This window comes from Budorcas taxicolor, chromosome 16, assembly GCF_023091745.1.
Source record: "Budorcas taxicolor isolate Tak-1 chromosome 16, Takin1.1, whole genome shotgun sequence".
Taxonomy (NCBI): domain Eukaryota; kingdom Metazoa; phylum Chordata; class Mammalia; order Artiodactyla; family Bovidae; genus Budorcas; species Budorcas taxicolor.
This window is the reverse complement of record NC_068925.1, coordinates 55,518,114-55,534,676: the sequence shown is the minus strand read 5'-3', so window position 1 is coordinate 55,534,676 and position 16,563 is coordinate 55,518,114. Positions and strand designations below refer to the sequence as shown.

The window sequence follows — 16,563 nt, the reverse complement described above, 5'->3', positions numbered from 1 at the left end:
GTGACAGCTAAGCTGGAGCCAGCTAGCCTCCTCACACTCCTGCACCATTCATTCATCCCACAAACATCCACTGAACCATAGTCAAACCAACCTCTGACCTCAGAGCCTTCAGTTCAGAAGGAAAGGGATGTTAAAGAAGCACTAGCATGAGAGTGTGGTGTCGGGGGAGAGGCTTACAAAAGTGGGGGCCTTGATGGCCTGTAGGTTCTAGAGAGTTCCCTGGAGGTGTGCTGAAGTAAAGGGGTGCATGACAGCAGTAATGGGGCCATGAGGATCTAGCCAAGGAGGCCTTCTTTGATGAGGAGACATTTGGCTGAGACTAGAATGCTGAGAGGGATCAGCCAGGTGCAGGGACAGGTTGGGAGGGAGGACAGAGTGGCTCAGACTATAGAAATGGCATGTGTTGGCACTGACTAGGGAAGGAGTTTGACAGGTTTGTTAAAAGGACCAGAAAGATAGTATAAGTCCAATTGAGGCTGTAACCAAAACCTCAGTGTCCTAAAGCAACACAGGTTTATTCCTTTCCCAATCGAGAACTGGGAAGTCCACAGGGAGCTCTGGGGGCTGTGCTCCCTCTGGAGGCTCTAGTTCAGTTCAGTCGCTCAGTTGTGTCCGACTCTTTGCAGCCGCATGAATAGCAGCACGCCAGGCCTCCCTGTCCATCACCAACTCCTGGAGTTTACTCAAACTCATGTCCAGCGAGTCAGTGATGCCATCCAGCCATCTCATCCTCTGTCATCCCCTTCTCCTCCTGTCCCCAACACCCCCCAGCATCAGAGTCTTTTCCAGTGAGTCAACTCTTCGCATGAGGTGGCATTGATTTATAATTGGCTGTGGCTTAGGATCCCAGGTGGCCCAGTGGTAAAGAATCCGCCTACAATGCAGGCGACACAAGAGGCAGAGGTTTGATTCCTGTGTTGGGAATACCACTGGAATAGGAAATGGCAACCCTCTCTAGTATTCTTGCCTGGAAAATTCCATAGACAGAGGAGCCTGGTGGGCTATAGTCCATGGAGTGGCGAAGAGTCAGACGTGACTGAGCACACAGGCACATATATGGCTTAGGTTCTGATTGGCACTAATCCAGGGAGCAGATGTAAAAGAAAATCTAAATCAGATCTCTCCATCCAGACTTTTTCTTCTTTCTTGGAAACCATCTGGGGCCTATTGGTGGTTGTAGGTGTACAGATGCTAGGAGAAGTGACGCTTAATGGAAAAATTAAAACTTGTTGACTTGCTAACCATTTGGAGCTTACTCCAAGGTTCAGTTCTGGCCAGACATTATCTTGCTCAAAGCTCACTTCATGTCCTGGACCTCAAGATCTTTGTTTGAGAAAGAAATTGTTTCTGAGGTTCCTGTGATACAGTAGGTACCCCGGGTGACTCCTGAGTCTGACTTTTCTGCTGGGTTTTGTTTATCCTATCCGTGGACTTCCACAGCCACTTGAGAAGAAGCTTGACTGCATGTGGTTTCTGAAACTCAAGACCCCAACTGACAACTGGGGGTCTTCTTACCCACTACCCACTGCCGCTGTAGGAGAACAGTTTTCTTCTCTCCCTGGTACAAATCCTCAGTCTCAGGTCAAACTGTCTGTCATCTTCCTACAGGAGAGAGGAACCTCACATCCTCCAGGGCCAGGTGGTGGGTGAGTGAAGGACTGTAAGTGGGGACAAGGGAGACCTGGAGGGCAGGGGACCCCACATCAGAGAAACTGTTTCTGCATTAATGCTGAGTGATGCCGTTTAGGAAGGCGAATCAGTGCTGCTACATGTTTCTTTTACTATTTTCTCAAAGGGACATTAGGGAGTAAATTGTGATATAAAACTTGATTTTTCTTTCTGAATTATTTCATTCTGTATGACCGGCTCTAGCTCGATCCATGTCTATGCAAGTGGTACAATTTTGTTCCTTTTTAAGGCTGAGTAATATTCTATTGCATATATATACACCACATCCTCTTTAACCCCTCCTCCATTGATGGACATTTAGTTTACTTCCATGTGCTGGCTATTGTAAATAATGACGCAATGAACAATGGGATGCAAGTATCATTTGGAATTACGGTTTTCTCTGAGTATATGTCCAGGATCAAAATATATGTGAAATCTAGAAAAGATAGTACAAATGCACTTACTTGCAAAGCAGAAATAGAGACATAGGTGTAGAGAACAAACATGGACAAGAAGGAAGAAAAGGGGAGATAAAGTGGGAGACTGGGATTGACATATACACAATACTGTGTATCAAATAGATAGCTAATGAGAACCTACTGTATAGGAAAGGGGACAAAAATGAATGTACTGTCTGTTTGTAGGATGAATATTAATTAACCTTAAAAATGTAACTAAGGGACTGCAGCACAACAGGATCCCCTGTCCTTTACTATCTCCCAGAATTTGCTCAAACTCAAGTTATTGAGTTGGTGATGCCATCCAACCATCTCCTTCTCTGTTGCCCCCTTCCCCTCCTGCTTTCAATCTTTCCCAGCATCAGGCTCTTTTCCAGTGTGTTGGGTCTTCACATCAGCTGGCCAAAATTTTGGAGCTTCAGCTATCTTCTTGCTCAGTTGAATGGTTACATATAATCTCTAATTCAGAAAATAACACTTAGCTCAGAGCTTGGTGCAGAATAAATCCTCCATAAATTACAGGGCTATTGCTTGACATAAAGGCCACAGGCATAATCATGACAATATCGAAGGCTACACTGACAACCAGAATCTGAGGGAGAGCCTCATGTGTCAGCTATTCTCTCTGCCAAGAAGCGATGCTTGGATTACGGAAGCGAGCACTTTAAAAGCAAGCCTGGGTGTCTCAGCCAACTTGACAATTCTTTAACATTGCTTTGGCTTCAGATTCAAAGTTTTTCTTATTGGCACTTACTCCAGGGAGCAGAGGTGAAAGAAAATCTAAATCAGATTTCCCCATCCAATGACTTTCTCTTTATTCTTGGAAAACTTCTGGGGCCTGTTGGTGATTGTAGGTATAGGGATGCTCAGAGAATTCATACCTGAATTGGAAGGCTAAGTCTTGTTGACCTACAAACTCTTTGAGGCTCACTGCCAGATACCATTAAATTTCTGGCAGTTCATTTCACGCCCTGGGCCTCGGGTTCTTTCTTGAAAAATAGTTTTTGAGGTTCTTGTGACACTGTAGGTGTCCTGGTTTGCTCATGAATCTGGCTTTTAAGCTGGGTTTTGTTTATTCTTGATATGGACTTCCACAACCACTGGAGAAGAAGCTTTGGTGTACGTGGTTCCTGAGACCCAGGACTCCAACTCTTACTTGGGAATGTACCCCCCACTCCCCACATTGCCCACTGCAGTTGTGGGAGAACAGAGTTCGTCTCTCCCTGATGCAAATCCCCAGCCTCAAATCAAATTGTCTGGCATCTTCCCATAGGAGACAGGAGCCCCACATCACTCAGGGCCAGGAGGGAGTTTGGTGAACTATGACAGGTGAGTAGGGAGACCTGGAGGGCGTGCTTTTGAATTGATGCTGAGTGATGTTCTTCATGAAGGTGGGTTCAGTATTGCTACATTTTTTTCCCAAGGGACATTGGAGAGGAAACTGTGAAATAAAATGTGGTATTTTGCCTCTGGCCACAAATTTTATTCAAAACATTGTGTGTGGGATATATTTGGCCACCTTTAGCCTCTGGTTTGAGAAAACTGTTCAACACGGAACTCTAACCTGTCTCACAATGACCCTCACAATATCAGAAGAGAAAGTGCATGTCTTTGCTGTTCTCAACCTGAGACCAACTTGGACTTGGGTCTGGTTTTGATGTTGTTGATGCTGGAATTACCTTTGTACCACCACAATTCTGGCACACAGGATATAAAATTTAAATTTCACGTGAGGCATTTACCATTAGCTCTTGAATAAGTATGCAAATGAGTTTATATGAATAGGATTTTGTTGCGGGTACTGTCTGGTACTTGATATTTCTTTTTATTTAATGTTGTAATCATCTCAAATTGAATGTGACCTAACAGACTCTTTCTTTTTCCACACCTGCTCCTTTTCTGTTCCTCCCAATTTTAGGAAGTCAGAATCAAATTCTAAGAGATTCCTAAGTCTCCTTTATTCTTCCATCTCAACTTTGGTATAAGAGCAAAGTGTTTCTGATTCTTCCCCCAGAACATCCTCAGAGCTGTACCCAGGACCACTCAAGTGTGGTTCCTACCCCCTGCCAGGATCAGCAAAGGGTGTCCTGCTGATGTCCTGCTTCCTTATTAACCCTCCCCAAATGGTCCAGCTGCAACCAGGGGAACTAAAAGATGATGGTGTGAAAGTGCTGCACTCAATATGCCAGCACATTTGGAAAACTCAGCAGTGGCCACAGGACTGGAAAAAGTCAGTTTTCATTTCAATCCCAAAGAAAGGAAATGCCAAAGAATGGTCAAACTACCACACAATTGCACTCATCTCACATGCTAGTAAAATAATGCTCAAAATTCTCCAAGCCAGGCTTCAGCAATACTTGAACTATGAATTTCCAGATGTTCAAGCTGGTTTTAGAAAAGACAGAGGAACCAGAGATCAAATTGCCAACATCCGCTGGATCATGAAAAAAGCAAGAGAGTTCCAGAAAAACATCTATTTCTGGTTTATTGACTATGCCAAAGCCTTTGATTGTGTGGATCACAAGAAACTGTAGAAAACCCTTCAAGAGATGGGAATACCAGACCACATGACCTGCCTCTTGAGAAACCTGTATCAGGTCAGGAAGCAACAGTTAAAACTGGACATGGAACAACAGACTGGTTCCAAATAGGAAAAGGAGTATGTCAAGGTTGTATATTGTCACCCTGCTTATTTAACTTATATGCAGAGTACATCATGAGAAATGCTGGGCTAGAAGAAGCACAAGCTGGAATCAAGATTGCTGGGAGAAATATCAATAACCTCAGATATGCAGATGATACCACCCTTATTGCAGAAAGTGAAGAAGAACTAAAGAGCCTCTTGATGAAAGTGAAAGAAGAGTGTGAAAAAGTTGGCTTAAAGCTCAACATTCAGAAAACGAAGATCATGGCATCCGGTCCCATCACTTCATGGGAAATAGATGGGGAAACAGTGTCAGACTTTATTTTTTGGGGCTCCAAATTCACTGAAGATGGTGATTGAAACCATGAAATTAAAAGACACTTACTCCTTGGAAGGAAAGTTGTGACCAACCTAGACAGCACATTAAAAAGCAGAGACATTACTTTGCTGACAAAGATCTGTCTAGTCAAAGCTATGGTTCTTCTAGTAGTCATGTATGGATGTGAGAGGTGGATGACAAGGAAAGCTGAGCACTGAAGCACTGATGATTTTGAACTGTGGTGTTGGAGAAGACTCTTGAGAGTCCCTTGGACTACAAGGAGATCCAACCAGCCCGTCCTAAAGGAAATCAGTCCTGAATATTCATTGGAAGGACTGATGCTGAAGCTGAAACTCAAATACTTTGGCCACCTGATGCAAAGAACTGACTCATTGGAAAAGACCCTGATGCTGGGTAAGATTGAGGGCAGGAGTAGAAGGGGATGACAAAGGATGAGATGTTTGGATAGCATCATTGACTTGATGAACATGAGTTTGAGCAAGCTCTGGGAGTTGGTGATGGACAGGAAAGCCTGGCTTGCTGCAGTCCATGAGGTTGCAATGAGTCAGACATGACTGAGTGACTGAACTGAGTATGCAATCTGGCACCCAGTTTCCAGGAACTAATTGCTTGGTTTCTCCCCCAGGTGCCTGAAGTCCCCCTTGGACAGCCTGTCAATAACCAAGTGCTGGCTTACAGAATCAGACTTGACCCACCTGTCCCAGAGCCCAGACATCAGTCAGCTCAAGAGCCTGGATCGGAGCCGTGTCACCATGACGGACTTTCGGCCTGAGCTCCTCCAAGTTCTGCTGGAGAAAGTCGCAGCCACCTTCCAGGAACTGGACTTAGATGTGTGTGAGATCACAGACTCCCAGTTGGAGGCCTTCCTGTCTGCTCTGAGACACTGCTTCCAGCTCAGTTCCATCAGCCCGTGTGGGAAACTCCTGTCCACGGCCGTCATGGAGACGCTGCTGTGACACATCGCTGTGCTGCCCTGTTTAAGGCAAGAGCCGTTATCCTGCCCCTCAGGAGAGTTACAGACCTCAGGGTGTTCCCCTGGAAACGAGACTTGCCCAGCTTCGGGCTCAGCTGTTGGAGATTCTGAGAGACTTGGGACATCCCAGGATCGTCTGGATTAGCCTCAGCCTCTGTCCTCGCTGTGGTGAGGATGTGTGCCATCACATGGAGCCCATTGTATACAGATGTCCTGCCCCTGCCTAGGGGGTTGCGTCTATCAGAAGCTTTCTTCTGTGCTCTTGGAAACTAAAATCTAGAATGGTTTCAGGCATATGCACTATATGAATGGGAGAAGGAAAGGCGATAGTGGTGGGGGATGGGGCAGGATTGCAGGGGAAATGTAGACTCTGGGAGGGGATTGGACTTTCAGGGACATGTTCTTCTAGAATCTGTTATGAACCTGGGTGGATACACACTGGAAACCCAAATGTGGTTCAGTTACCCCTGGGGATACTGTTGTGAAGAAATCGTCAGGAATAAAGAGATCCTCCTGGTGACCTGAACAGGAAGGAAATCTAAAACCAGAGTGGATAAATATATTGATATGACTGATTCTTTTTGTTGTAAAGCAAGAAACTAATGTGACATTGTAAAGTTAATCTCCAGTAAAAATTATTAAACAATAAATAAAGAAACACTCATGGAAGACCAACTGCTATCCTCCATGATATATTCTGTGTTCAATTTATGCCTCAGCTATCTTCAGTTACTGATTTAAAAAGGCACATTGTCCATGATTCAAAACCTTATCAATCCTATAATTTCTTCATTCTTTAGGACAGAATAAAGAAATTCTTCCTGGGGCATTGCCTGTGTGTGTGTGTGTGTGTGTGTGTGTGTGTTTACTTAGTCGATCAGTCGTGCCTGACTCTTTGGGACCCCATGGACTGTAGCCCCCCAGGCTGTTCTGTTCATGAGATTCGCCAGGAGAGAATACTGGCGTGTGCAGGCATTCCTTTCTCCGGGGGATCTTCCCAACCCAGGGATGAAACCTAGGTATTCTACACTGCAGGCAGATTTTTTACCGTCTGAGCCACAATGTAAGCCCTCTGGGGCAACTCTTACCTCCTGGATTATTTATCTGGCTGTTCAGTGGTTTAATAGACACGAAGGGGAACAGATTCAGTGTGCAATGAACTATTGGAATGAAGAGCTCTTAGCAGGGCTCTTACTGCTGATTCAAGCCTTCACTTTGGGCATGGGTATTCTTCATGCTTCTACCAGTCAGTGTATACATCACAGTGTTTTGATATTGTGTGTGCTTCAATGCCAAAGGCACGGTCCCCACTTCTGCAAGATGTTTTCCATACATTCAAAAGGGTTGAGACTGGTTCTCACTGTTTCATGCGTGTCATGGGTGAGTAGTGGTCCTTATTGATATAATTGAGTTGTGGCCAGACATACAAATTCCTTTTAACAAAATACTAAAATAACAAACAATTTAACATGGATGTATTATTTACATACCACATTCCAGTATTGTATCATTGTGGGTGGTTGGTCACATCAGAATTGGCTGTTAATTCCCATTACAATTCCAGTCCCTCTCTATCAGAAAAGTCAAATACAGCTTGTCTGGTTACCAGAATCTTCAAATATATAACAAATATATGTTATGTTTTACATATAACTCAGAGTGGGCACTCCCTATCCTCAGTTCATCATTCTCAAATTCAACCAACTACATATAATGTAGACCAAATTCACTGTTAAAAAGAAATCCTCATCTAAGTTAGTCTGAGCAGTTCAACCATGTGTTATTCAAGATTCACCTGTCATATAGACAGGTGAAGAGAGGCTTATATTGTTACAGAGGCTTAATAGTCCCACTGTCTGCTGTCTGTTGCCTAGAGAACTAGAACAAACTGTAGTTTAGTTCAGACCTTATCTGAAGTTTGAAAAGCAATGGAAGTGATGGTGTAGCACTAAGTCAAGGCTAAAGGCCTTAGAACAAAGTCACCACTTGTGTGTGTCCTACAGTTTCAAGGTTCAGGAATCAGAAGCTCCAGTATTCACGGCCAAAGAGAGAGAGAGGGAAAGCAGAAGCCTTTGTTCTATCAGGCCCCCACAGGATAAGACGATGCCCTCCCACACTGGCGAGGGCTGATCTCTTGACTCGTCCACTGATTCCATGCTATTTTCCTCCAAGAATTCCCTTTCAGATTCCCTCAGAATTAGTGTTTGATCTGAGATCTGGTCATCTCATCTCACAATGAAGCTGACACATAAATATAATCCTCACAGGGCGTCTAAACAAAATGCAACCAAATAAAGTTTCCCTGCTAAGGATTCAGACGCTGCAATTGTTTATTCTGAGGGGGAGGGGGATATAGGGCTGGGATATAGCTCTTAGGCAGAGCTTTGTTTTCCCCACAATGAATATAATGATGCATACACTGTTTATGGGATTTTTAGTAGGATCCAGCGAGATATTACTTGTCGAGGACCTGGCTCAGGAGTTGTTGAGCAAGAGCTCCTTATTATGTAAGAACTCTATAATGCTTTTTTTCCTCCCAATCTTCTCCCTCCTAGTGAATAGCATAAGTCTTTATCCTTCTACTGCTCACAATGCAGAGGAAAGCAAAACCCAAGGACTGAAATTGGACTCACATATTACATGTGGTCACCAACGCATGAGGGTTCACTTAAGCTGATCCAGTAGCTTGTGCAGTGGGGATGGGGGTGGGAGGAAATAAGACTGAATTCATCTTCAGTGATAGACATTCTGAGCTCTAGGTCTCCTAGGCCACCTGCTGGCAGATCATAGAAATGATCACCTGCTGGTAAAAGATAGAAATCAATTTTCTGTTCAAGATCGTATACTTTAGAATTTTTAATCTGAGAAGGCAATGGCACCCCACTCCAGTACTCTTGCCTGGAAAATCCCATGGACGGAGGAGCCTGGTGGGCTGCAGTCCATGGGGTCGCTAAGAGTCGGGCACGACTGAGCGACTTCACTTTCACTTTTCACTTTTATGTATTGGAGGAGGACATCGCAACCCACTCCAGTACTCTTGCCTGGAGAATCCTAGGGATGGGGGAGCCTGGTGGGCTGCCGTCTATGGGGTCGCACAGAGTTGGACACGATTGAAGCAACTTAGCAGCAGCAGCAGCAGAATTTTTAATAATTTTTGATATCGTGGAACTTCCCTGGTAGTCCACTGGGTACGACTCCATGCTCCCATTTCAGGGGTCCTGGGTTCAATAGCTAGTTAGGAAACTAGATCCCATATCCCGCAACTAAATATTCGCCGGCCACAACTAAAAGATTCCTCAGGGGCACAAGGGAGATCAAAGATCCTGCATGCATGATTAAGACCCAGCACAGCCAAATAATCAAAATAATAAATATATTTTTTTTTAAAATTGGGCTGTCTACGTGCCACTTGAGTACAAATATTTGCACAGTGATGTAAACCTCCAATCCAGCAGATGTCGCCATTCCTCAGGGTCATAGCGGAGGAGCTGGGGGAATGCAAGAAGCAGCCATCTTCAATGTTCGCCACCCTTTACGTGAACAAGGGAGCAGGATTTGACCCGAGAGAGCTGAGGTGCATATGAAAGGAATGGATTCAGTGAGCCTAAGGGCTTGCATCTTGCCATACATACAATGCTAAATTCCTTAACTTTCTATCTGATTGTTTTTTTTTAACCTCACGATAATCTTCGACGTTACTGCCTGCTCCCTTTGTTACAAACTTGTAAATGCCTGACTCCTCCTCCTGCCTCCTTGGAGCAGTTTTCTCAGAGCTTCTGAGACGCTGTCTCCTGGGCTTGGGTCCTAAACATTCCCACCAAGTAAAATAACTCTCTACTTTCAGGTGGTGACTAGTGTTTTAGTCGACGGTTTTCATCTAACGCCTGGAACTCAGGTGAGTGGGGACAGGGCACTGTGGGTTGGGAAAAGGTCTTGGAAGAGCATGTTAAATGACAAGAAATGCACAACCTAAAATGTGACGAATATGTTTTATTTGGTGACTTTACAGAAGATTATAGCCAGAAAGGTGGCTTCTCAGATTGCTCTGAGGAACTGAAAGTTATAAGGAGGAAAAAAATTATACGGGAAAGCCAGAGTATGTAAAGTCATTTCCTGAAAAAACATTTAGAAAACATCAAAAGATTACTGCATATGATAAAAATGATACAGCTCAAAATAATGATTTTCATGCTTTTAAAAAATTGTTATTTATTTATGTACTTTTTTTGCGGGGGAGGCTGTGCTGGGTCTTCTTTGCTGAATGCAGCCTTTCTCTTGTTCTGGCAAGCAGGGGCTACTCTCTAGTTGAAATGCATTGGTTTCTCGTTTTGCTGGCTTCTTTCACTGCAGAGCATGGGCTCCAGGGCGTGTGGGCTTCAGTAGTCACAGGTCTCAGGCTATAATCAAGTGCTCAGGAGTTGTGGCGCTTGGGTTTAGTTCCTCCACAGCATATGGAATCTTCCCAGACCAGGGATCCAAGCTGAATCCCTTGCATTGACAGGTGGATTCTTTTATTTCTTTTTCATTTATTTTTTCATTGAAGCATAATTTCTTTACAGAATTTTGTTGCTTTTCTGTCAAACCTCAACATGAATCAGCCATAGGTATACACATGTCTCCTCCCTTTTGAACCTCGCTCCCATTTCCCACCCCATCTTAGCCTTCTAGGGTGATACAGAGGCCCTGTTTGAGTTCCCTGAAACATACAGCAAATTCCCATTGGCTATTTTACATATGGTAATGTAAGTTTTCATGTTACTCTCTCCATTCGTCTCACCCTCTCTTCCCCTCTCCTCATGTCCATAAGTCTGTTCTCTATGTCTGTTTCTCCTTTGCTGCCCTGCAAATAAATTATTTGGTGCCATCTTTCTAGATTCTGTATATATGTGTTAGTGTACAATATTTATCTTTCTCTTTCTGACTTACTTCATTCAGTATAATAGGCTCTGTCTTAATCCATCTGATTAGAACTGATTCAAATGCATTCTTTTTTATGGCTGAGTAATATTCCATTGTGTATACGTACCACAACTTTATCCTTTCATCTGTTGATGGACATCTAGGTTGCTTCCATGCTCTAGCTATTGTAAATAGGGCTTCAGTGAACATTGGAGTACATATGTCTTTTGCAATTTTGGTTTCCTCAGGATATATGCCCAGGAGTGGGGTTGCTGGGTCATATCGTGGTTTTATTCCTAGTTTTTTATGGAATCTCCATACCGTCTTCCATAGTGGCTGTATCAATTTACATTCCCACCAGCAGTGCAAAAGGATTCCCTTTTTTCTGTAACCTCTCCAGCATTTATTGTTTGTAAACTTTTTTATGATGGCCGTTCTGACTGTTGTGAGGTGATGTCTCATTGTAGTTTTGATTTTCATTTCTCTAATAATGAGCAATGTTGAGCATCTTTTAATGTGTTTATTAGTCAACTGTATGTCTTCTTTGGAGAAATGTCTGTTTAGGTCTTTTTCCCACTTTTTGATTGGATTGTTTGTTTTTCTGGTATTGAGTTGTATGAGCTGTTTATGTATTTTGGAAATTAAGCCTTTGTCAATTGTTTCATTTGCTATTATCTTCTTCCATTCTGTGGGTAGTCTTTTCACCTTGCTTATAATTTCCTTTGCTGTGCATAAGCCTTTAAGTTTAATCAGGTCCCACTTGTTTACTTTTGTTTTTATTTCCGTCACTCTCGGAGGTGGGTCATAGTGGGTCATGCTTTGATTTATGTCATTGAGTCTTCTGCCTATGTTTTCCTCTAAGAGTTTTATAGTTTCTGGTCTTATATTTAGGTCTTTAATCCTTTTTTAGTTTATCTTTGTGTATGGTGTTAAAAAGTGTTCTATTTTCATTCTTTTACATGTCACTGTACAGTTTTCCCAGCACCACTTATTGAAGAGGCTGTCTTTACCCCATTGTATATTCTTGCCTCCTTTGTCAAAAATAAGGTACCCATAGGTGCATGGGTTTATTTCTGGGCTTTCTATCTTGTTCCATTGGTCTATATTTCTGTTTTTGTGCCAGTACTATACTGTTTTGATGACTGTAGCTTTGTAGAATAATCTGAAATCAGAAAGGTTGATTCCTCCACCTCCAGTCTTCTTTCTCAAGAATGCTTTGGCTATTTGGGATCTTCTGTGTTTCCATATAAATTTTGACTTATTTTGTTCTAGTTTTCTTAAAAGTGCCATTGGTAATTTGATAGGGGTCTCATGAATCTACAGATTGCATTTGGTAATATACTCATTTTGACAATATTGATTCTTCCTAAACAGGAATAGTTCTCCACCTTTTATGTCATCTGTGATTTCTTTCATCAGTGTCTTATAATTTTCTGCATGCAGTTATTTTGTCTGCTTAGGTAGGTTTATTCCTAGATATTTTAATCTTTTTGTTGCAAGGTGAATGGGATTGATTTCTTAATTTCTCTTTCTGATTTTTCATTGTTAGAATATAGGAATGCAAGTGATTTCTGTGTATTGATTTTGTATCCTGTGACTTTGCTAAATTCACTCTTTAGCTCTAGTAATTTTCTGATAGTTTCTTTAGGGTTTTCTATGTACAGTATCATGTCACCTGCAAACAGTGAGAGCTTTACTTCTTCTTTTCTGATCCGGATTCCTTTTATTTCTTTTTTTTCTCTGATTGCTGTAGCTAGGACTTCCAGAACTATGTTGAACAATAGTGGTGAAAGTGGACATGCTTATCTTGTTCCTGATCTTAAGGGGAATGCTTTCAGTTTTTCACCATTGAGAATAATGTTTGCTGTAGGCTCTTCATATATGGCCTTTACTATGTTGAGGTAGGTTCCTTCTATGCCCATTTTTTGAAGAGTTTTCATCCTAAATGGGTGCTGAATTTTGTCAAAGCCTTTTTCTACATTATTGAGATTATCATTTTGTTTTTATCTTTCAATTTGTTAATATGGTGTATCACATTGATTGATTTGCGTATGTTGAAGAATCCTTGCATCCCTGGAATAAACCCAACTTGATCGTGGTGTATGAGCTTTTTGATGTGTTGCTGAATTCTGTTTGCTAAAATTTTGTTGAGAATTTTTGCGTCTATGTTCATCAGTGATATTGGCCTGTAGTTTTCTTTTTTGTGTGTGTTTTATTTGTCTGGTTTTAGTATCAGAGTGATGGTGGCCTCCTAGAATGAGTTTGGAAGTGTTTCTTCCTCTGCAATTTTTGGAAAGAGTTTTAGAAGGATAGGCATTAGCTCTTCTCTAAATGCTTGATAGAATTCTCCTGTGAAGCCATCTGGTCCTGGGCTTTTTTTTTTTTGAGAGATTTTTGATCACAGTTTCAATTTCAGTGCTTGTAATTGGGTTGTCCCTAATTTCTATTTCTTCCTGGTTCAGTCTTGCAGGATTGAACTTTTCTAAGAATCTGTCCATTTCCTCCAGGTTATCCATTTTATTGCCATATAGTTGTTCGTAATAGTCTCTTATAATCCTTTGTATTTCTGCACTGTCTGTTGTAACCTCTCCTTTTTCATTTCTAATTTTGTTGATTTGATTCTTCTCCTTTTTTGCTTGATGAGTCTGGCTAAAAGTTTGTCAATTTTATTTATCTTCTCAAAGAACCAGGTTTTAGTTTTATTAATCTTTACTGTTGTTTCTTTCATTTCTTTTTCATGTATTTCTGCTCATATCTTTATGATTTCTTTTCTTATACTAATTTTAGGGGTTTTTTTTGTTCTTCTTTTTCCAGTTGTTTTAGGTTTAAAGTTAGGTTGTTTATTCGATGTTTTTCTTGTTTCTTGAGGTAGGATTGTATTATTATAAACTTCCCTCTTAGAACTGCTTTTGCTGCATCCCATAGGTTTTGAGTTATCTTGTTTTGACTGTCATGTTTTTCTACAAATTTTTTTGTTTCCCTTTGGATTTCTTCAGTAGCCTGTTCATTATGTAGAAATGTATTGTTTAATCTCCATGAGTTTGTGATTTTTACAATTTTTTTTCTTATAATTGATATCTAGTTTCATAGCATTGTGGTCAGAAAAGATGCTTGATATGATTTCAGTTTTATTAAATTTACTGAGGTTTGATTTGTGACCCAAGATGTATTCTATCCTGGAGAATGTTCCATGGGCATTTGGGAAGGTGTATTCGTCTGCATTTGGATGGAATGTCCTGAAGATATCAATGAGATCCATCTTGTCTAATGTATCATATAAGACTTCTGGCTCCTTATTAATTTTCTGTCTTGATGATCTGACCATTGATATGAGTTGGGTGTTAAAGTCTCCTACTGTTACTGTATTACTATTACAGTATTACTATTTTATGTCTGTTAGTGTTTGTCTTCTGTATTGAGATGCTCCTATATTGGGTGCATCAGTTCAGTTCAGTTCAGTTGCTCCGTCATATCTGACTCTTTGCGACCCCATGAACCGCAGCACACCAGGTGTTCTTGTCCAGACCAACTTCTGGAGTTCACCCAAACTCATGTCCATTGAGTCAGTGATGCTATCCAACCATCTCATCCTCGGTCATCCCCTTCTCCTCCTGCCCTCCATCTTTCCTAGCATCAGGGTCTTTTCAAAAGAGTCAGCTCTTTGCGTCAGGTAGCCAAATTATTGACGTTTCAGTTTCAGCGTCAGTCCTTCCAATGAACACCCATGACTGATCTCTTTTAGGATGGACTGGTTGGATCTCCTTGCAGTCCAAGGGACTCTCAAGAGTCTTCTCCAACACCACAGTTCAAAAGCATCAATTCTTTGGCACTCAGCTTTCTTTTTACTCCAACTCTCACATCCATACATGACCACTGGAAAAACCATAGCCTTGACTAGATAGATCTTTTTTGAAAAAGTAATGTCTCAACTTTTTAATATGCCGTCTAGGTTGGTCATAACTTTCCTTCCAAGGAGTAAGCATCTTTTAATTTCATGGCTGCAGTCACCATCTGCAGTGATTTTTGGAGCCCCCCAAAATAAAGTCAGCCATTGTTTCCACTGTTTCCCCATCTATTTGCCACGAAGTGATGGAACTGGATGTCATGATCTTAGTTTTCTGAATGTTGAGCTTTAAGCCAACTTTTTCACTCTCCTCTTTCACTTTCATCAAGAGGCTCTTTAGTTCTTCTTCACTTTCTGCAATAAGGGTGATGTTATCTGCATATCTGACGTCATTGATATTTCTCCTGGAAATCCTGACTCCAGCTTGTGCTTCTTCCAGCCCAGCGTTTCTCATGATGTACTCTGCATATAAGTTAAATAAGCAGGGTGACAGTATACAACCTTGATGTACTCCTTTTCCTATTTGGAACCAGTCTGTTGTTCCATGTCCAGTTCTAACTCTTGCTTCCTGACCTGCATACAGGTTTTTCAAGAGGCAGATCAGGTGATCTGGTATTCCTATCTCTTTCAGAATTTTCCACAGTTTATTGTGATCCACACAGTCAAAGGCTTTGGCATAGTCAATAAAGGAGAAATAGATATTTTTCTGGAACTCTCTTGCTTTTTCGATGATCCAGATGTTGGCAATTTGATTTCTGGTTCCTCTGCCTTTTCTAAAACCAGCTTGAACATCTGCAAGTTCACGGTTCATGTATTGCTGAAGCCTGGCTTGGAGAATTTTGAGCATTACTTTATTAGTGTGTGAGATGAGTGCAGTTGTGCAGTAGTTTGAGCATTCTTGGCATTTCCTTTCTTTGGAATTGGAATGAAAACTGACCTTTTCCAGTCCTGTGGCCACTGCTGAGTTTTCCAAATTTGCTGACATATTGAGTGCAGCACTTTCACTGCATCATCTTTTAGGATTTGAAATAGCTCAGCAGGAATTCCATCGCCTCCACTAGCTTTGTTTTTAGTGCTGCTTCCTGAGGCCCACTTGACTTCGCATTCCAGGATGTCTGGCTCTAGGTGAGTGATCACAGCATTGTGATTATCTGTGTCATGACATCTTTTTTGTACAGTTCTTCTGTGTATTCTTACCACCTCTTCTTAATATCTTCTGCTTCTGTTAGGTCCGTAGCATAGATATTTACAATTGCTATGTCTTCCTTTTGGATTGATCCCTTGATCATTATGTAGTTTTTTTCCTTATCTCTTGTAATCTTTATTTTAAGGTCTACTTTTTCTGAAATGATGATTGCTACTCCAACTTTCTTTTACTTTCCATTTGCATGGAATATTTTTTCCATCCTCTCGCTTTCAGTCTATATATGTCTTTAAGTCTGAAGTGGGTTTCTTACAGACAGCATATATGTGTGTCTTGTTTTTGTATCCATTCAGCCAGTCTGCATTTACATTTAAAGTGATTTGATATGTGTGTACATATATATTTGCTTCTATTGCCATATTCTTAATTGTTTGACCTTTGGTTTTGTAGATCTTTTTCTTCTTTTGTATTTCCTGACACTATAAGTCCCTTTAACAGTTGTTGTAAAGCTGGTTTGGTGGTCCTGAATTCTGTTAACTTTTGCTTGTCTGAAAAGCTGTTTATTTCTCTATCAGTTCTGAATGAGATCC

At 41.5% G+C, this 16,563-nt stretch overlaps 1 protein-coding gene across 1 annotated transcript in view; it reads left to right on the top strand.

The window, feature by feature from the left end:
* The first annotated feature begins 9,541 nt into the window (after positions 1-9,541).
* LOC128061287 (PRAME family member 8-like) overlaps positions 9,542-16,563 on the top strand; it is a 30,159-nt gene continuing 23,137 nt past the window's right edge. Inside the window, exon 1 of the mRNA XM_052653576.1 lies at positions 9,542-9,660. Within this exon, the coding sequence (XP_052509536.1) occupies positions 9,542-9,660 (119 nt within the window). The remainder of the gene's footprint in view (positions 9,661-16,563) is intronic.